Here is a 20,334-nt window from a genome sequence, read left to right on the forward strand (position 1 = left end):
AATTATTTCACAATTTTAAGAAAGGGGTGGATGGGTGGGAAGTACCAGTGACTATGAACTACTTATTTAAGTAAGAGACTGAGATGTGATAATCTGCTAAAACTTCCCTTTTCCTTTCAGTTTGGCAGGGCCCTGTGTCACTCAGCACTGGCCATGAGGAACAATGCCAGACATTTGCTGCTGGGAGCAAGAGGAAATCTGTTCAGCTGAGGCCTCTGAAGGTACTTAGCAGGAGCTGGAAGATACAAATAGGGAAAATGAGGGGCACAGATTAAGGAAATTTATGGGAGGAAAAGGAACTACAAGTTGGGGATGAGGAAAACTCCCTTCTTCTGACTCTGTAGGTGCTGAGTCTTGGGGTTCCCTATAACTTTCTTGTTCCTTTAGCCTGTCAACTCGGTGTGCTTAAGTGATTTTCTGGCAACAGATCTGGAGAGTGAGACAGGAGCCAAAACAGAAACACAGCAGGAAGTAAAGGAGCAAACAGAAAGGAGGTTTGTGGACAGGCACTTGAAATGTGCTGATCTTTAAATGCCAGGAAAGTGGATCAGATTTAGGGCCAGAAAAAGGAGAGAGAGTGGTGAGAAATGTTGAAAAAAGGGAAGTTTGCTATTGCTGGTCCTTCTACCACATGTTCAAAGCACAAACAGTCCAAAGTAGAATGAAGGCACTGTGTCTCCTGGGGTACTTTGTTAATGGTAGGAGATTTAGCTCCTGGCAGTTTGTACTGTCTGTGCTGCAGCTCTTGCCCCAAACTTGGTGAGGCAATGCTTGTGTTACTGCCATTACCTGTGTGTCTCACAGAGTCTGAGTCAACAACGTGTTGCTGCATCAGCACGGAGAGAAGGTGCTGAGCAAGACACTGGTTTTACAATGTTGTGGCAGAAAAGAAATTTTGCTGGGTAAAAAGGGACAATCAATTCCCTTTTTCAGTTCTGCCAGCCTCCCCTCCAAGAGACACATTTACAAGCGAGGGAGGAGCCCACATTCTCTCAAAGCCCAAACCTCACGAGGGAGCCCAACTTGGCACTGAAGAAGAAAGACGCAAGACAGGAGTTTCAGCGAACTACAGACACCCCAGTGTTTATTAACTCCAGATTAGTGGGATAGGCACAACGCTGCATCCACGGGATCTCTCCCCACACTCTAAGCTTGTTCCTTCAGCCTCTTGAGCAGCTCCCGCAGCTGCTCGATCTGGGCGGACACGCTGCTCTTGGCGGTGCCGCCCGTGGCCGTGTACTGCTCCACGCTGCTGACCACGCTGAACACCTGGGACACGTCGCTGCCAAACAGGGGGCTGGGGGCAAAGGGAGGGCGGTCAGTGCACAGCACGGGGGGCTCTGGGCTGCTTTATGTGCTCTGTGGCTGCAGAGAGGGGGCAGGAGTGAGAGCAGAGCAGGGGAAAGGCCTCCTGCAGCCCTGTTTCTGCAGAGCCTGACAGAAGCTGCTGGTGGCAGACCAAAGAGTCAGCTCCAAGGGGAGACCAAGGAAGTTCAGAGCCAAACCCCTCAAGGGACTGGTGCCTCTAGGGCAGGGCATGAGTTTCTCCCAGTCCCTCCCAAGAGCTGATGCACATGTCCAGCTGCAGCAGAATGGAAGCAATGTTGTCCCCCTTCAGTGTTTTCAGTCCCAGCAGGAACAGCCTTGATATTCAGGCCAGGAGGATTTTGGGGTGCTGCCTGGCCCAGGCACTCTGGGGAAGGGCTCATTCCCAGGGAGGTAGATCCGTGCCTGTGGAGGGAAGTCAAGGCAAGGTAACAGTGCCACAAACCTGATGCTCTTCAGGTCCTCCAGGCTGAGGTTATTGATGGTGGTGCCTTTGGTCTCGGCGAGGTGGACGGCCTTGCCAGCGGCGATGTGGGCTTGTCTGAACGGCATCTGCAGTGAGAAGCAGAGGTTGCATTCAGTGACCAGGCAACTGGGGTGCTTTTCAGTGGAAAAAAAAATTGGATGTGCTGTCATTTTTGGGTGGCCTGTTTTCCCTTAAGGCAATCCGAATCCAGGTTTTCTGGGGTGGAAGAAGGGCGGTTTTAGGAGGTAACACTCCACCTGTAAATTACTATCAAGCCCCGCCCTGGCAGCAGTTCCACTGCTTGGGATACATGTAAGGAATGCATTTCCAGCTTTTGTGTTTGTTGAGCCAGACTGCTCATGACCTGGGGACAGAACAGAAGGCCTTATCTCAGGGCCTCAATACGCAGCACTCTGCATCCAGAGAAATCACAGCTCCAAGTCTCTGATACTTACTCCTTTATGAACCAAGTAGAGAGCCAGGTCAGATGACAGGATCTCGGGGCTCAGTGCCTTCTCCATGTTCTCCTTGTTGATCTGCAGAAGGGAGGTGAGAGGGAGGTGTTATCATCAGCTCCTCTTTGGGGACCCATTGGCTGACAGTGGGGGCCATAGTGAGCAATATGGGCAAGGCAGCCAAGAGCCTTCATCTCAGGACCAGGCTGGAGCTCTGTTTCCTGTGTCACTCACAGAATGTGCACCATGACCATGTTCAGTAGTATAGACTGAACTGACCTGGAGGGTTGAAATCACTCCTGTGGCAACCTGGAGCACAGCATTCAGGGTGTCCACAACATCAAAGACGGCCTCCTTGTCCTCCTGTGTCAGAACAGGGATGGAAATGGCTGTAAGTCAATCTGATAAGAGCCCAAGAGGCTGAGCAGCCCAGCCAGCAGAGATGTGTCATCCCAGAGGCTCCTGCCATGGCCACAGTGTCACCTGCAGCACTGCAGTGCCTCAGCCCCTTTCCCAGCACCCTGCACCCAGGCAGGGGCTGTGCAGGGAAATGGAGTGACAGGACAGCTCAACAGTAGTGGACAACTGTGTCTGCTCAGAGATGGTGTGAAAACTAACAAGTGCTTTACCTGCAGGTCCTTGTTGTAAGTGCTGGGGAGTCCTTTGAGGACCATGAGAATAGCAGCCAACTGCAGAGAGAAACAGGCAGGGCAGTGAGTTACAGAGCCAGGCACATCCCCCAGCACGGGTTCAGAGCCCAGACTGGGCACTGCTCTTTATGCAGAGGGAGAAGGAAGATGCTTCAGCCCTGGTAGGAGCAGTTTCCCCTCCCACTTGCTTCTCTCTCAGGCTCACCCGTCCGAACACTCGTCCAGCTTTGCTGCGGATCAGTTCCAGACTGTCAGGATTCTTCTTCTGAGGCATCAGGCTGCTGCCAGAGCTGCAAGGAAGGTGTTTGGAGTGCAATGGTGAGTCAGATCCCCATCCATACAGACACAGGCCATGCATCACTACTGACCCAGCCTTCCAAAAGAACATGTGGGCCACCTTTCCTCGTACAGCTCTTTATGGTGCAGGAAAGCAGTGAACTGAGTGTCGAGTTTCTCATGTTTCCCACAGCAAAGCCTTTGGTTTTGCAACTTGTCTGGAGCAGCCACACAGTCCCACCTCCCAAAGAGGAAGGAAAAAGGAGGCTCCCCCTCCACGCCCCTGCAGAGGTGGTTTCTGCAGGCCAGCCTAAGTGATCTCAGGGAGGGAGGGTTGTGGTTGTGCCACTCTGAGAGACAAGTAGTCTGTTGGGATTGCAAACCTGACTAGTCAAGGAAGGGCTTTGGCAGCATTCCCAGCTGAGGAGGAAGTTCTCTCTGCCAGCAGTTGCCAGGGAGGAGTTCCTGGGCTGAACTCAGACTTGGATGAGTTACCAGAATGAGAAATAAGTGACCATTGCTGAGGAATATTCCCCCTGAGGCTGCCCTTGTGCCAGCCTTTTAATGTTGTGTCAGCCTTGTGCACAGAGAGAACCCAAACACTGCCCCACGCTCTCAGGAGGGAAAAGCTAAGGAGAATTACATCACAGAGACCAGAAACCTACCAGTAGGTATCAGAGAGGGTCAGAAAGCCAAACTCGCTGGTGCTGTAGATGATGAGATCCTCTGCCATCTTGCTAAGGTGGATCATCAGCAGGGTGGCAACAGACAGGAATTCCACTGCAGAGAAGGCAGGAAATCAGCAGGGGGAAAAGGTGCTGGTTTGCTTGACAGCCCAGGGAGCCCTGACTAGAGCTTTCTTTCCTGATGGTGGATTTCAGTGCCCTTATTAAAGGAGGTTAACTGGAAAGGCCTCAGAACCTGCTTCTAAGAGTGCTGGGAAGAAGTGATGGAGTTGTGCTTACCCACAAAGTCTCTCTCACTAACAGCATCCATGCTGTTCAGGCTGATGGAAGCAAAGTCCAGCTCTGTAAGGAAGGTGATGGACACAGGAGGTCAGGCTTGGCATGACAGGAGCTTGAATGCCCCAGGATGCCCAAGTGTGCAGGTGACTGTGAGCCCTGGAGTGGTCCCAGGAACACAAACATGCTCTAATGTTGCACCATCTGGGGTCTTTACTGTGAGCCCAGACAGCCAGTGTGCAGCAGGGGTGGCTCTTCCTCCTCCCACCTCACAGGCATTGCCTGTCTCATTGCAGCAGAAAGCCTGAAGGAGGAAAGGCTTAGTCTCCAGGACAGGGCATTACAGTGCCATTGGGAGCCCTGTGTCAATGCTTCCCTCCCTCCTAGTTATTACAGGTAGTTCTCAGCCCCTCAACCACAGGGAGACATTTACCACTGCGCAGAAGCTCTCTATCAATCTCCAGTGGGTTGCCAGCCAGAGCACCACTGCCAGGGGAGAAAGAAACAGGAGTCACGCAAGATACTTTGCATATCTCATCCAAAACTGAGCTCTAAGAAGCAGGGAAGGCACCTCTGAAGACTTTGCAGGGCAAAGCAAGGCCGACTGATTACACAAAGAGTAGATCTTACCTTCCCAAAGGCAGGACGTTGATCCTCTTTTTTATCTCTCCCAGGCGCTCAGAGTCACGGGTCAGAGCAACAGCATGGCTGGGGAAGGACAAGGGAGATGGAGCACATGAAATCAGACAATGTCTCTTTCCTTTCCAATCTCTACTCTGTCATGCCTGGAGCCTGGGATCCCCTCTCCAACAAGAGGGTGGAATGAAGCCAAGGCACTAAGGCCTTAGCTGGACAGGCAGCAGAACACAAGATTCTCCGTGTTACCTCATCAGCCAGGGTGTAACTGTGGCCAAAGGATGGAGAGCAGGGAGTTGGTCACCACTGCCCAACCCCTGCTGGGTTCCCAGTTGGTCAGAGCCACACAGGAACATGGGGAGGTCCTGTCCCAGTCTGCAGGTTTCCCTCTGGTTTGTCCCCACCCCCTCAGAGGGGGATGCACTCCTGGGCTCCAGCAGAGCAGGGCCCCGAGGCTGGAGAAGGCTCCTCCAGCCAGGGCTGGAAGGTGCTGACCTGAGCAAGAACTGGCTCCATCGGATGGGCTGAGCTTTCTGCAGGTGGGTGTAGCCAGGCAGGATGACATCGATTTCTCTGCGTGGCAAAGGAGAGAAGGAGGTGAGAGCAGCTGCCAGGATGGAGGGCAGGGGCAGGGCTGTAACTCCCCCCTGCTGCTGCCCCACTGGGGTCAGTCAAAGAACAAGCCTAAGGTCTCCTGGCCCAGCAAGACCATGGATTTGGAGAAGGACTTACATGGCAGCACGTTCCACCAGGGTCTTAATGAGCTGCAGGAGGTGTGTGGAGATGATGGAGAGGGAATTCTTCATGAACAGCTTCAAGTCAGTCACAACCTGGGTGAGATTGGCCACGGTCAGACAACACAGAATGTGACACGTGGTGACTGCCCACTTTTACTGCAAAGTAAACCCCTCCTTGTCTTGGGTGATGGGAAGGTGCATCTTCTTCTCATCATTTGGTCATATTTATGTGGTGATGTCACTATTTCTTGCTCTCCAGGAAGAGTTCCAAAGGCCATGCTGGTCTGAGGTCTCCTGATATGAGGAGGGGGGGGAATACAGGAGGAAAAAAAGTGATTCTGTACATACCTGATCATTCCTGCTTCTTCCAGTGTGCAACTTTCCAGCTACATCTCCAATCAGCTCCTGAGGACAAGAGGAGGATTTCTATCAGTATCTCTTTATTTTAAGCAAGAGACTCCATGAGCAGATCTTCTCCCTGCCTGTGAGTAGCCATGGGATTTGTTCTGGGGAAGGGCAGGTTTGGGTTCTGTGTTTGTACAGTGGCACTTCCATGGAAGGGGGCTTGGAGACACTGGCCTGTGCACTTGGGGTCCAGAGGAATTTCACAGAGGGACAGAGGCACATGCCCTTAACATCAGGCAGATCCAGCTACAGAGGAACAGGAACAAGAGATTAGAGAACCCAAACCTTTAGCCTGCGTTCGTTGGCAGTGTGGATATCCTCATCAGTTTGGATCACACCAAAGACTCCTTTGGACCATTCCTCAGAGATCTACAAACACCAGCAGAAACACCAGTCAGCTACAACAGTTACCCTGCTGGGGGGGGGGGCTGTAAGGGTCCCCAGCAAATTCCTGCTATCCCCATGAAAATTTAACCCCAAAGAGTTAAGTCTCATGTGAACTCTGGTATTCAGGCCAAGGCTGGCTGCTTGCTGTATCCTGATACTGCTGGGATTCATCTCTCTACCCATGGCAATCCTGCAGTGTTATGGCTCTAGGAGGATTTAAGCATTGCAAGAAAGAAGTGAGCCAAAAGGTCAGTGATTGCTTTAGCATTGTCCACAAAGGTTTTCCTGTAAAACATTGTGCAGACTCACCGTTGTCCGTGGTGGGTGAGGAACAACAATGGATATTTTAAGAAAAGCGTTTCGCTGCTGACTCCTCTTCCCCCCTACACATGCTATGCATTGCCTCCTACCAGAGGGCAGCCAGACTCTAAAGGATCCCATGTGCCAGCAGGAAAAGAATGTTCTTACTTCATACTGAAATGATTCCTAGTGAATGTTCAGTCTGAAGATGATGGGACACGAGGACATTTAAGGATGCTCTTTAGAACAGCAGCTCAGATGCTGTCAGGTAAGGAGCCATTCTTTCCAGCACACATCACAGTTTGTGAAGGAGAGACATACCTTTTCCAGGCCACTCAGGATCTTCTCCAGCTCAGTTTTAGACAGGATTCCAGCCTTCTCCAAGGCTTTGGCATAAGCCATGCTCCCCTGAATATCAACTTCAGACAGTCTCTGATCAACAGTAATGGAAGCGCTGAGCATCTCCATGATTGGATCTGTGCTTCCAACAAACCTTCCCGCCATCATTTTATCCCCCTGCAAGTAATGAAGTTGAGAGGCATGTTCAAAAGACTTATGGATATATCTGCTAAAAAAAATCAGTCAATGTCCATTCCACTCCTTATCAAACTAAAACTGAGGACAATCTCAGGAATGGAATTTTTTCGGTCTATACCATTGACCTGAAACCCCTTGGACTTTAATGCCTTTGGCCAGCAGTTGTAGAGGTGGAGCACATGTTTCTGTCACTAGAATTTAGCCCTTGAGGTTACAGGTCTGGCTCGGGACTCCTCCAAGACATTTTACCCCTGCAGGACTCTGCAGGGAGTATGTCCTGTCTGTGATAATAAGTATCAGGCAATGGGGTGCAAGACCAGCGTGGCACTCTCTTTTGAGGCAGCTGCTGATCACTGACCCTTTGAGAGTCTCCTGACAGGGAAAAAAAGTCAGGGAGATATACTGAAAGCTGGTATCTGCTACTATTTGAAATACTAAAAAAAATCCCACTCTTTTAGGGAGACTGTAAGAAAACATTGAGCTGACAAAGAGCTGAGGGCCAGCACAAGCCACATTCTGTCAAACACTCCTGTAACTGTCAAGTGTGTGAAGTTACCGTTTGAAGCATCTCCAGAGTGCATGTTTTGGCACAAAATTGAGATAAAACCGGCAAAGGTGCCGATTGCAGAAAGGGAGGTCTGGGTGCCGTTCAGTGTTACAAATGTTAGCGTAAAGCGAAAAAAGGAAGAGAAAAAAGCCCAAAGTACCCCCGGAAGGGCTCGGAAGATGCGCGGCGCCGGGCGGGCGGCCGAGCTACCATGGACAGCGGGCGGCGGCGGGACCGGGCCGGGGACCGGAGCAGCCCTTTCCCCAAATTACTGTCGAGGGAAGAGCAGGAGGGAGCCTGCGGAGCCAGGGTGCAGGCTCGGGGTGCTGGAGCTCTGGATGTGGAGCAGGTTTGTCAGCAGGAGCTGCTGGGGGGGGGGGGGGGGGGAGGGAAATGGGAGTTGAAAAAGCCAAAGTTGTGCAACTCCTCGCTGGGAATCCCATGCCCGGGCGTGATGGGAGAGGGGACCGGGAGGGAAAAGGGGGTGATGGGAGAGGGGACCGGGAGGGAAAAGGGGGTGATGGGAGGTAAGGGCTGGGATGGGCAAGACGTGTCCAGGTACATCTTTGCTACTGTGGGCTATGCCCAGCATCAGAGGTGGGGCGTTGGGCTATTGCAGCAAAGATATTTACTGTCCCCTTCTCCGTTTAAAACCCGGGAAATCGAATCATAGAATCATTAAGGTTGTGAAAGATCTCCAAGATCACCGAGTCCAACAGTTAACCTAATATTGCCGGGTTCACCACTACCCCATGTCCCTGAGGATCACAACTACACGTTTTTGGAACCCTCCCAGGGATGCTGATTCCACCACACCCCCGGGGTGCCTTTTCCAAACGAAATAGGGAAAGACTCGAAGCTCACGAACGCCAGAGCACCCGGAGACCACCCCGCCGGGAAAGCAAAGGTCCCCCTCACCTCGGCTGCCATTTCGGACGACGTTTTGCTCGTTTGTGCGGCGATCCTGGCAACTGGTGCGACCTGCGGGACAGCGCGGGTGATGCTCAGCCCTGCCCCGGGCCGTGCCCCGGGCCCCGCCGCGGTCCCGCTGCCCTCCCGGCCCCTCCGGGCCCCGCTCACCTGCTCGTCCCGCAGCCCCGGCCACTCGCTCGCTGCTCCCCGGCCCCGCCGCTCCGCTTTTACACGCCTCGGTGCGGGGCAGGCGGCTCGTCCCGCCCCGCCGGGGCGGGGTGTCCCCGGGGCCGGCCCCGCTCCGGTCCCCCCCGCAGCCCCCTGCTCCCTTCACACCCCTCCGCTGCCTCCGGCCCCGGCTCGCCCGGCGCGTGGTCGGGGAGAGAAGTTTCTTTTGGGGAGAGGTTTGCTGCGAGGAGGAGGGTTGAGAGGGATGCTCCCGTGTGGCTTCTTAGAGAAGTTCCCGGCGGTGCTCCCGCACTGCCTGAGGGTCTCGTGTGTGGACAGGGCAGCTCCTTCCCTGGGAATATCCTTGTACTGAAGGAGCCACATCACTCGGTGTCACGCCCCTCAATGAGCAGTCTTTGATATGAACGTAATTGATAAAGTGCTCTGTCCCCATTGCCACCCCGGCGAGCACACCGGAATAAAACAGACGGGAGCCGGTTCCCCTTTCCCATTCCTGCGTGGGTGAGACTTTTCTCCCCACTCGTAGGGACGCTGCAGCCCCAGCTTTGGGGCTTCCCTGCTGCCACCAGTTTCATGGGGTCACTTGTCAAGAGGTTCCTGTGAGCTGTGGCTGTGGGGTGCGAGGTTGTGCTTTGGGCAATAGCCCGTGTCTTAAACTCATCACACTCTAAACATCGTGGAAGTAAACAACTGATTGAAAATACAAGAGAGCTTTGGGAGCAGCAAAGCTTCAGCTCAGCACCACTTTCTCATTAACTCCTCAGACAGAGAATTTTCTGCAGCCACTTCCCAGAGAGCTGAATATTTGCTGCTTTGTCTTACTGAGTGAGCCTCTGCAGTGTAATGTTTTCCCATCTGCATTGTCCAAACCCTTCACAGCGCTCAGGAAACATATTCCAGCTTTCTCATCCACATTTTCTTGGGTTATTTTTTTTCCCCTGTAACTGATTCTCTTTTTCTTTTTTACTGTTCTCTCAGTTCTACAACATTATCTCTTTTTCCTTTTTCTTCTAGGACACTTACACTAGGAAACAGTGCTTGATCCTTTTGCAGTCATGTTCTTTCCTACCGTGAAATCCCTCATTTTTACCACTTTTCTTGTCTTCTTCACCCTTTAGAAGTGTCCTTTTCCTTACTCTGGGCTTTGACAGGAGATTGCTGATGTGTTGGGGAACCAGTAATCAGTGAGTTTATAACCAGAGTGAATCTATGTCAGTAAGATCTTATTAATCTGTGTCTGATATTACATGTGGCAGGGACATGTGCTTCCACATGGGATCTGTCAGCAGTGTCACTGTGTGTTTAGCAAACTTCACAGGGATTAGTTGGCTTGTAGTACGCTGCTCAACTCTTGTCCCAGTTCGTATCTAGGAAATTATTAATTCTCTTTCTTTCTATTTTTAGATGAAATAAACAATAAGTACCTTTTCTGTATAATAATGTAGAATATAGACTAATATTTTTGTAATAAAAATGGAAGTGAAACTGTAAATACAAAAATGAACATTGAAGAAATATGATTTCTTAAAGATGCTGGAGCTGGAGAGTTGGACTTTTTTTGAGGGGAAAATGGTAAAATAGCATTGCAAAATAGGTTTTCTAAGGCATACTGATGTGCATTGTCATTCCTATCTTCTCTCTTTGTTCTGGTTTGGATGGCTCTCCATTTCCCATCATCTTCTTTCAGTATTTTATTTGCTTTGTGAAATGGAAAGAGTAAGCCCCAAAATCTTCACACCACAATTAATATCAAGGAAGGTCTGAGGGAAAGGTCTTCCACTTATTTTCCTTTCTGGCACAGTGGATGGCAAATCATTCATTAAGGTACAATGAGGTAGTGCTAGAGAGTAAATTGCCCATTTTGCAGCATGGGGAAGTTTAATTAAATATATTTTAGTGTACTCAAAGATCTGAACTTTATTTTCACTGACTCTTTTAATCAGTTACAACCTTACTATTTCCTTTTGTTTTGTTGGAAGAGTGCAATGCTCCAAAGGAGCTTTAGTGGTTCTAGAAATACACTTTTCACAATAGGACTGGTTTTCATAACTGAGTCCAGCGAAGAAAAAGGATGGCTTCTTTAAAACCATCCTTTTTTAACCGTCGTTTTGGTTTAGAAAAAGAAAATAGCTCTATGGGCTGAAAGTGCTGGTCAAACGCACTGTCAGCTCGGCTGATGTGAAGCCGTGCTGACATTTTTTGTTAAAAAACCCCCCAACTTTGTTTAATGAATTTTGAATGTAAAAGGAAAAAAAAAAGACACTATAGGGTGATCAGCGAAATGCTGAATACAGTAAACATCTTTCATGACAAAGAACACAAATACCCTGCAGATCTGCTTTCAATAGCAAGTCCTAGGCCCCCTGCTTTCAATAGTTAATACCGAGGCCCCTCTCTCCCCAAGCCTTAGTGGTAACAATCACAAGCCAATGCTTAAAATGTTGACATGCTAAGCACATTTAGAAAAACCTATGTCTGCATTCCCTATGGATGGTGTAGCATAACTGTCTAACACCTAAAGAGCAGCAATTAAAACCAGTGAACTGGCCTAATCACCTCACCTCCTGAACAGTTGTAAGGGGAATGAGCTCTCTTAGATATTCCCCTTCTCATGATGTCAGTGGACCTGTAGCTGACCTGTACATGTATTTACATTTATTTGGCTATATGTGTCCATTGGAAAATATTTAGGAATAATATCTCTATTTAAAAAAGAATTGAGAGCTGTTGAGAGAGGCATTTTTATTATGCCCATTCATTCCCAGCTGCATCATCATCACGGATTGTAAAAAGCCTCATAGCTTGAAAAAGTGTATCAGCAAAGGTCTCGGGGGAAACTTTTGGAGAAACAGTGGAAATAAAGATGACAAGTTGGTGCTGGGGGAGAGATATAAAGAGTTGCAAAGGAGAAATGAAATTAATATGCTGAAGATTCTGAACCCTTATCTGAAGAGAGTGATGAGAGGCAGGCAAGGATTAGTAGATTTGTGGAACAAAACTCTGAAATACCATGTTTGCACTGTAAGCTGACATCCTTTCTCTTCTTTCCTTCCCCCTAGCCTGGTTGGGAGCTGGTGTACAGGCAGTTTCATGTGCAGGGTTGGAAACATGGCAGAGAAGTTACAGAGCATTTGCTGTGCCAGTTTTGGCCAACTTACAAGGCCAGTTAATCCTGACATGAAAAAGGGCAGCATCCATTGCATCCTGTGCACTGAGTCAGACCAACAGCTCTCAGTCTGCTTTTGGAGACCTTTCTCCTGGCTTTTTTTCCACAGGACTCCACAATAAGTGATTCTGGAGGATAAATGAATTTCTATCTGCACTACAATCCGTGTGTGATGGGCTTTACTTGTCCATCAAAACTTTTTGGCAGGGGTTTCAACTGAAAAGAGCTGAAAAACCTTTGCAGGTGGCTTTTAAACTTTGCCCAGCACTTCTATATCTGATGATGAAGGTTCCTGGAGAGCTGGGAGCTGCCAGGGCTGTCCTGGCGCTGAGGACTGTTCCTGAAGCACTGCAGTTTGCCCATATTATTCAGAATTGATTTAGGATTTACAAAACCCCAAGGAGAAGAAAAGTCCTAAAAGTGGGAGTGGTTTGATTCCGGAGAGAAAAGCAGCTGGTGGATTTTGTGCTGGCATTGCAAGACAGACTTTGGGAGCACAAGTCAAACCCATTTGGTTTCCTAAATGGCTCTTAAATCTCTGCTGCAAAGAACCACATGTATCTGTATGTGACTCCTTAGGGAGTTAGTGCTGTATCTGGATATAAACTTTTGCCCGAGAGATAATGTCAGAATTAAGGAATTAACGTTTCTCAGGCTCTCAGTCTCTGAGCCAGACAATTTCCCCTGCTGTTGCCTATGGGATTTTCAGCTATTTGCACTCAGTGAAGTGTCTTCAGGTTTACTGAGAATGCAAAGGGCTCTTGCAACATTTAATAGCACTTAGATCAAATGGGAAAGCATCACGGTGATGGCTGGAAAAGACACCCTGCACTGACGAGCGGACGGGTGCTTTAAAAGACAGTAGGAGTATTACACAACTACTTCAGCCTCGCAGCACATGGCTAGAGATGAGATTTGGAAGGACCTTCGCGACACTGCTTTGACTTTGTCATATTTAATAGCGGCTAATTGTCGATCTGGGCGAATTTCCAGGGCAATTTTAATTTCTTTTTCTAGAGTGCATACAAAGGGAGTTGCGGGAACACACTCCCCATCGCCGGCATTGGTGGTTCAGTGGTAGAATTCTCGCCTGCCACGCGGGAGGCCCGGGTTCGATTCCCGGCCAATGCAGTCGCTCTTTTCTCTTTTTTTTTTTTTTTTCCTTCCTCCTTATTTCTCCTTCCCTTTCCGCTTCCGTCGCGGCCGCCAAACCTTCCTTCGGCTCAGCCTCCCCCTTTGCCCCGCTCTTCCCCCTCCGTCTCCCGCCGGGCCGCGGGCGCCCGAGCCGAGCGGGAGGAGCCTCGGGGAGGCCGCGGCGGGGCGGACAAGATGGAGGTGTAAGGCACGGGGAGGAACAGGGGACACGGGCTGCTGTGGGGACAGCGGGGGCTGCGGGGCCGGGGCTACGTCTGCGTGGATGTGGGGGTACATCCATGTGGGCCTGTGAGGTGTCTGTGAGTGGGGGGTACATCCGTGCGGGCCTGTGAGGTGTCTGTGTGTGGGGGGTACATCCATGTGGGCCTGTGGGGTGTCTGTGTGTGGGGGTACATCCATATGGGCCTGTGCAGACAGCAGGTGTATGAGAGGTGTAGTGGGCCTTTAGCCCCCCCCAGCAGCGGGTTCAGGCGTCCTAAGAAACGGAGGGGTTTTATTTGCTTTAACAATCCTGCTTGGAGCAGCTGTTTGGGCCAAGGGTGTCGTGGGTCAGCGTGAATCTCGCTCTGGTCCCACCTCCCCGCCCGCCTGTTCCCTCTGTGCCCCGGGAGAGGTGGAACGGGAATCCTCTGGCGGCTTCGGGGAGAAAGTTATTCCCGGCAGCATCGGGAGGGTGACTCTGTAGGAGCTGGACATGCCGGAGAAGGAGCAAGCCTGGAGTCTGTGCCAACAATTGCAAACGCAAGAGAATTGTGGCCGATATTTCAGGGCACTTACATCAGGCAGCGTGTTCTGCCTTCCTGCGCTGACAGTGCTGCGTGTTTGCGTTTTTGGAGCGTAACCTGGGCACAAAACAATAGGATTTGACTAATTTTGAAGCTTAGAAAGTCCCGAGTTCTGTGGAGCTCCTTAAACTTCATGTTTATATATACATGGTGCTGGTTTCTTAAGAATGGGAGCATGTAGGGTGCAAGTCCCATGGGATGTATCAGCATCCCCCAAAATCAGCTGAACTACTCTGGTCATGTAATCCGTGGATGCTTTATTATTATTAAATCTTCTATATTATAATTATTAGATCTTCTAGACATAAAATTCAAAAGCAGATAAGAAACATCTGTTGCAAGAGGGGTTTGCATGACACAAGTCTCAACACGAGTGGCAGCCTGCAGGGAAATGAGGTGATCCTGCTGAGAAAGGTGCTTTTGATACCAGTAATAGTAAATCGGTGATACTTCTTATACATCCACTTGGTTTTATTACTTTGAGTAGCCCAGTATATTTTAGTGATGCTGCCTCTTTTAGTACTAAAGAGGAGGTGCCTCAGAGGTAGAAGATGTGGGGACTGAAATCCGGAGCTGTTGGTGAACGTTTCTTTAATTGGAGTGGAACAGTTTAGTCCATTTTGCACTTAAATTACTGTAGGAATTTAATCTTCCTCATCTTTTACCTCCTGCTTGATGGCATTCATAGAGGGAAGTTTTGCAACTAGGAAAACTGCTCCAGGATTTACCTTGCCAGAACTATCTGTTATTAGAGAAAAGAACCCTCCAGAAAATATTGCTTTTTAAATATGCACCATATTTGAAGCAGTAGACTTAAAAAGGTGAAGTGTCAGTGATACTTGTAGAGTTGTGATGCCATATGCTAAGGTATTTTTTTATATATGCAGCAGGCCTCAAGAATATCTTGGTTTGGACTAAAATTTGGGCAAATATTACCTATTTAAAGATTCTGTAAAGTGTTTATGCTTCTGGCATTACTATGAAAATTCTTTTCCTTTCTGCTTAAGTCTTAATCTCATAAAAATTAAGCACACTGTTCAGTCGACTGCTTAAAATATGTTAGAATTCATTATTTAGAGTTCATTATGTAGAATTTCTTGTTTCCTGAATGTAAAATTGATAGTTGCTTCGTGAGAGCGAGGGCTGAAGAAAATTTTGTTTCTACTTTCTAAGTCCTGCAAAAGTTCATCAGTTCATAATTTTGGTATTTCAGCACGACAGAAATTGTGCTGAAACACTACGAAAATATTCATTGTATTTTCCTTCTCCGTGCTCTTGACTTATAAAGAGGTGTGTAATGTGAATTATTTTTTCCTGTCGGTCTTTATCCAGATAAAACTGGAGGCCTTTTTTGTTGAGGGTTTGAGACTCATTGGCTGTCTGTTGTTTGAAGGAAAAAAAAATAAGTGTTTTTCTGAATGACAGAGTGTGTTTGAATGAAAAAAGGAAGCAGTTGTCTTAAATAATTTAGCCTCAGATTGATTCCACGGGCTCATTTGCATAGCAGGGTATCGACTCTATATGACCCTTTCACTTACTCAACTGAACAATTCCATATGTAATTCTCCTATAGCATTATTATCTCTAACAAAGAATGTCTTTGATCCTCGGGGATTTCTGCAGCCACGGCCTGAATGCAAACATTCTGAAGAATTGCATTTACCTAACAACCAAAGCTATATGGTTTGTAAAACATGAATGACAACTAATGCGTGCCTGAGCTCACTCGCTGAAGTTTCACTCCAGTCAGCAAATGGAAGTTGGAGTTCATCTCAGCGTATTTTAGGAGGTCCTTTTCATTTAAAAACAATGATAGAACCTGTGGAAGTTTGTGGACTCATTTAACTCGTTTGAAAGTGATGAACGGTGACAGTTCTATTCAGGCAGTCGACGGTGCTTAACAACACATTGTACCTTTTTTGTTCTTTTTTTTTTTTTTTTTTTCCCATAAGCTGCTGCACAGACCTGAGAAAGGCCTTTTTTTCCTTTTGTATGGAAAACTTTCTGTTGTTGTGGCTACTGACTGCTCAGCAGAACGTGTTGTTCGTGTGTTCAGGGAATATAGGATGTCCCCTGTCAGTTTTTCCTCCCTTTTTTCAGTTTAAAAATATAAAATTACAATATCCAGTAGTAATAGAGGCCTGATTAGTCTAAATATGTCACCCTGCCAGTGGAGGATAAGGATTCTTGCTTAATTGGGACTGAATTAGTGGGGAGGTGTTTGGTTGCTGGAAAATGGGAAACTTGCCCTCCTGTTAAAGAATTAGGCCCATAAAAATGCAAAAAATAAAGAGGAAGTGCAGTAAGTTTTTTTACTCAGTAAAAAAATTGACTGATAGATTAATTTACCCATGTAAATTAGTGCCCTATCTATGTCTATACACACACATATGTACAATGTACTAAAACACTCACTGTATTTTCTTTCTCTGTGCTCTTGACTTACAAAGAAACAGTGTGTGTAATCTGAATTATTTTTCCCATCAGTCTTTATTGAAATAAAACTAGAGGCCTGTTTTATAAGGAAGAGGCAAAGCAATTTGATTTTAGTGTATGAAATTGGGTGACTGAATAAAATGGGGTGGCTGAGTAGAAGGAGGGTGTTGTACAAGTGTATTGTGATTTTTAGGGCAAATTGTGCAAGATATATTCTGTATTTATGTCATAATTCTAGTAACAATGTGGAAAAATAAGGTGGCAACAACTTGGTAATGTAGAATCACCAAAAATAGATTTCTTGGGGTTTTCTTTTCTTAAAAAAAACTTAATCAAAATAGTGTCTGTTCTTTAAGAGTCTGCAGGACTCAGCAAAGAAAAACTTTAAACAGTTTCATTTGCAACCTAATTAATTGGTTTTCATCTTTCCTTTTAGAAAAGATGCAAATGCTGCCTTGCTGAGTAACTTTGAGGTAAGTTTATCTGCATCCTGGTTTTAAACCAGCAGTTTAAAGCTGTCATCAGTCCCTTGTGTAACCTTTGGAAGCTGAAAATTGGCAGTGCCAATCAGCAGGACCTGTAGGTGATTTACACCCCCATGCATTTGCTTTTTTTTTTAAGAAAACAAGCTTTTTAAAGAAGATTTGGAGATGGTTTTGCCAGTAATGGATACTGCTTTATTATCTGTTTGGTCCCGGAATTCTTCCAGAAAGTTTAAACATTTTTCAGCTGCTGGAGTCAGTGTTTCCTATTTAACTGAATTGTTGTGATGTGCAGTCTCATCTAAGAACCTGTAACTTATCAATGCAGAGTTGTATTAAAACCAGAGCTACTGGAAATGTGGTTTTACACCCTTGAATGGTTGACAGAAATTTTTGTTAAAGCTGGTCTGAGATCTGTTACTCAGGATAAACACTCCTAGAAGCCAGTGATGTACCTTAGCCTGGAGTCACAAGGAGGCTGCAGTGCCCTGTCACAGCAAACAGTGAATATTGGCATTCATATAACAAAAAATAATCTTACTCAGAACTTATCAACAGTAGAAAGTAATTCTCCTCTCTCCTCAGTAAAGGTTTTTTTAGTGAGGTGGAAAGAAATGTCGTGGCCTTGTTGGTTTAACTTCAGCCAGGTAATGCAAAGATTTCAGTGCTTTGTTTATTAAAGTAATTTCTGGAACAGTTTTAATAACCCAAGTGCTTTGTTTATGTTATTTTATTGCTGAAGCTGTTTTTTATTGCACAGCTGTTTCATTCTGTTCTGAAATAAATCTTGAAGTGTTTTATCCTGAGCTGCATCTGCCTGTGAACAGCAGAGCAACCATCTGGTGACTTAGAAGGGCTTTAATGAGGTACTTGGATAGATGATACTATGTCAGCCAAACTAATATTAAGTGTCTGTCTGTTAAAAACATACTGTTGCAGTAAAGAAAATAGCAAGTATGGCTTTTCAGTGCTCTTCAAAGTACTGACTCCCTTAAAACTGCCAACACCTTTCCATTGGCTCCTCCTTCCAGTTGCAATTTGACTGGCACAGCCAACGTTCTCCAAATTGAGGTGATACTTTTCACAGAAAGTGGTGTTTGACAGGAGCATTCAGGACTGACAGGTATTTTCCATGCCTACAGTTCTTCTGCGAGTTTGGAGTTGTCATTTTGTGTTTTGTTGCCACTTGGCTGCATTTTCTTCAGATACTTATTGGGTAAAAGTTCACAGCTCCAGTTTTGGATTTCAGGTCAGGATTGACAGGGGTTCCTTTTTCATAGAAGATGCAGTGTAAAGTAATTGCTGGATTTATAGCTGATCATGTTCATGTTTCTCACTGTCTAGAAATGCTTTTTTTCTTATTTCTGTGGCCCTGTCAGTTTGGAATGCCATTGGATCTGGATCTTGAATTAAGCTGGTTAAAAATGAGGGGATAAACAGTAAGACATGGTACTTTGCTGTGGGTGTTGACTCTGGATATACTGTAAAACCAGAAACAAAACACCTGAAGAAATATCATTCTAGTGTGGTTTAATACAGGAATAAAACAGTAATGGTGATGCTGTCTGCATGTTTTGCTGCATGTCTAGGAATGATGAATCTCACTCCTACACTGATATTCATTGCATCATAAATGTGAAGACAACTTCATTACATGCTTTTCAAGAATGTCTGCTTGTATTACCTCGTGATGAAAGCTAATTTAATCCTTGTGGTTTAACATACCATGCTGGTCACTGTAAAATTTATGAATAACTCCACTGGAATTTATGATGGGATTGTTAATCTCAGGAGCATCTGTAGGTCAAGCCTTGAGTTAGTGGGTTCCTGGCAGTGTGACAGGTGTAGAGTTTACTTTTATTTTGCAGACAATGGAAAAATGCCTCTCTGGGAGGCAGGATATGTGTCCAGTTTAATGCTGTAGGTACATCTGTCATAACAAATCCAGTAGAGCCATAAACTGCTGCGAGATGTTGCTTCAAGCATCACTCGTGTAAATGGGAGCTCGGTGCCAGCACAGCAGGGCATGATGACCCAGCTCTGTTCAGGACAGGAGATAAACAAGTCACATTCCTCCTGGCAGCTTCTCCTTTGGGGCTCTTGGGTGACATTGAACAAGTGTTGAAAGTCTGTTTAAAGTAGTCACAGTTATTAAAAAACAATTTCCATACCTGTTCATGCTCTGGGGCCAAAACATTTCCCATTTCAATCCCGGTGCATCCACCAAAACAGCCACGGTTTTGTTGCTGTTTGGTTGATAGGATTTTTGGTTGATCACTTATGTTATAATATTTTTAGGTAAAATCCTCTCAAGTGGTCTAAAACACTTTATTTTTTCCCCTCAGGTGTTCCAGTTACTCACTGACCTTAAGCAGCAGCGCAAAGAGAGTGGGAAAAACAAGCAGAGCTCTGGCCAGCAGAACCTGAACACAATCATGTATGAGGTGAGCAGCACTGTCAAAGTCCTTTGAAAATTAGCCCAAGCTGGAGAAATTTGCATCCTTAGGTCTGCATATTAATAATTCAGTATCAAATCTCCCCTATTAAGAAGCACAGTAGAATATTTGATTTGCCACTGGTCTGTGGTCAGTTTATTCAGGTTGCAGGATAACCGTGCTCTCAGGGCAGAGGCATGCAGCTCTTGTTATTAAAATCTATCACAAAAAGAATTTTAAACCCCCCTGGTTTTGAACTCTTTAGTTTTATGTGTTTGTTTTTTTTTTTAATTCCAAATATTCTATCTTTTTAATACAGGGGGCAGAACTTGCAGTTGTCTAAGGAATTGATCTCATATGATCAATGATTTCAAAACTGATCAGACAGATCACATATGGCATTTTTTTATTAACAGAATGAAACTAATAATTTCCTACTAAAATAGATTATTTTAAAATCTATTTTTTTGGTCAAAAGAAAAGCAAAATCACGTGCACAGATAACATCAGCTGGACACCTGGTTGGTAATAAACATTTCATCTCCTGCCAGGAAGAGCTCCTCAAATCATATAATGCAAATCTTAACATTTTAAATATCTCAAATTAGCAACTTGGTCTGGACTTGCAGTGTGACCCTTTGTGTCTGTGCTGGAGAATTGCATGAGCAGCATCCTGATGGACAGGGAGCTGAAAGCACTTTGCCCTGCTTGCATGAGTGATTCTGTTGAGCACTGAAACTGCTCATGTGAATAAGATTTGGCCTAGGCTCTGGTTTTGTTTTAGTTCTGGCTTTGTTTGAAAAGGTATAGAGTTTGTAATTCCCAAGCCTCGTGCTCAACAAAATAGTGGCTTAGAAAAAAATCTAAATTAAACCTTCCTGGAGACTGACAGTCTCTCCCTGTACCTCTCTGAAACAGCTGAGAAAGATCCTGTAAGTAAATTTTATCAGGATGCACCTTAAAGCTTTAATTGCCTTGTTATATTTCTGTATGTTAGATACCCATAGGATGCTTGGGTTTGTGCATGGTGTAAACTCTATGTCTATTTTCTTTATATTTGCCTGAAAGGAAACCAGAATTTGATCTTCCA

At 46.5% G+C, this 20,334-nt stretch overlaps 2 protein-coding genes, 1 long non-coding RNA gene and 1 other non-coding gene across 5 annotated transcripts in view; 3 read left to right on the forward strand and 1 right to left on the reverse strand.

Moving 5' to 3' along the window:
* Nucleotides 1-1,056: 1,056 nt before the first annotated feature.
* On the reverse strand, nucleotides 1,057-7,897 carry LOC127481049 (argininosuccinate lyase). Its single transcript, XM_051809884.1, has 16 exons — nucleotides 7,845-7,897; nucleotides 6,922-7,165; nucleotides 6,199-6,282; nucleotides 5,857-5,913; nucleotides 5,504-5,601; nucleotides 5,267-5,344; nucleotides 4,766-4,843; nucleotides 4,569-4,621; nucleotides 4,139-4,201; nucleotides 3,839-3,953; nucleotides 3,103-3,187; nucleotides 2,877-2,936; nucleotides 2,527-2,610; nucleotides 2,248-2,328; nucleotides 1,772-1,878; nucleotides 1,057-1,297 (listed from the first exon to the last, which is right to left on the reverse strand). Exons 1-16 carry the CDS (start codon nucleotides 7,895-7,897, stop codon nucleotides 1,147-1,149), a joined length of 1,491 nt encoding a protein of 496 aa, XP_051665844.1. The 3' UTR covers nucleotides 1,057-1,146.
* Nucleotides 7,898-7,963: 66 nt separating this feature from the next.
* Nucleotides 7,964-10,323, forward strand: LOC127481143 (uncharacterized). The gene is made up of 2 exons (XR_007908111.1): nucleotides 7,964-8,033; nucleotides 8,358-10,323. It is a non-coding gene; the product is annotated as an uncharacterized LOC127481143 (long non-coding RNA).
* A 2,688-nt stretch (nucleotides 10,324-13,011) lies between these two features.
* Nucleotides 13,012-13,082, forward strand: TRNAG-GCC (transfer RNA glycine (anticodon GCC)). The gene has a single exon. It is a non-coding gene; the product is annotated as a tRNA-Gly (tRNA).
* Nucleotides 13,083-13,152: 70 nt separating this feature from the next.
* The window catches only part of CRCP (CGRP receptor component), a 53,981-nt gene continuing 46,799 nt past the window's right edge, over nucleotides 13,153-20,334 (forward strand). For both annotated transcript variants that reach the window (XM_051809771.1, XM_051809772.1), the window contains exons 1-3: nucleotides 13,153-13,288; nucleotides 16,764-16,800; nucleotides 19,155-19,253. In XM_051809771.1, coding sequence (XP_051665731.1) covers nucleotides 13,281-13,288; nucleotides 16,764-16,800; nucleotides 19,155-19,253 — 144 coding nt within the window. In that variant the 5' untranslated portion in view covers nucleotides 13,153-13,280. The remainder of the gene's footprint in view (nucleotides 13,289-16,763; nucleotides 16,801-19,154; nucleotides 19,254-20,334) is intronic.

This window comes from Manacus candei, unplaced genomic scaffold (genome assembly GCF_025592945.1).
Source record: "Manacus candei isolate 608988 ecotype Guabito, Panama unplaced genomic scaffold, ASM2559294v1 h1tg000076l, whole genome shotgun sequence".
Lineage (NCBI taxonomy): Eukaryota > Metazoa > Chordata > Aves > Passeriformes > Pipridae > Manacus > Manacus candei.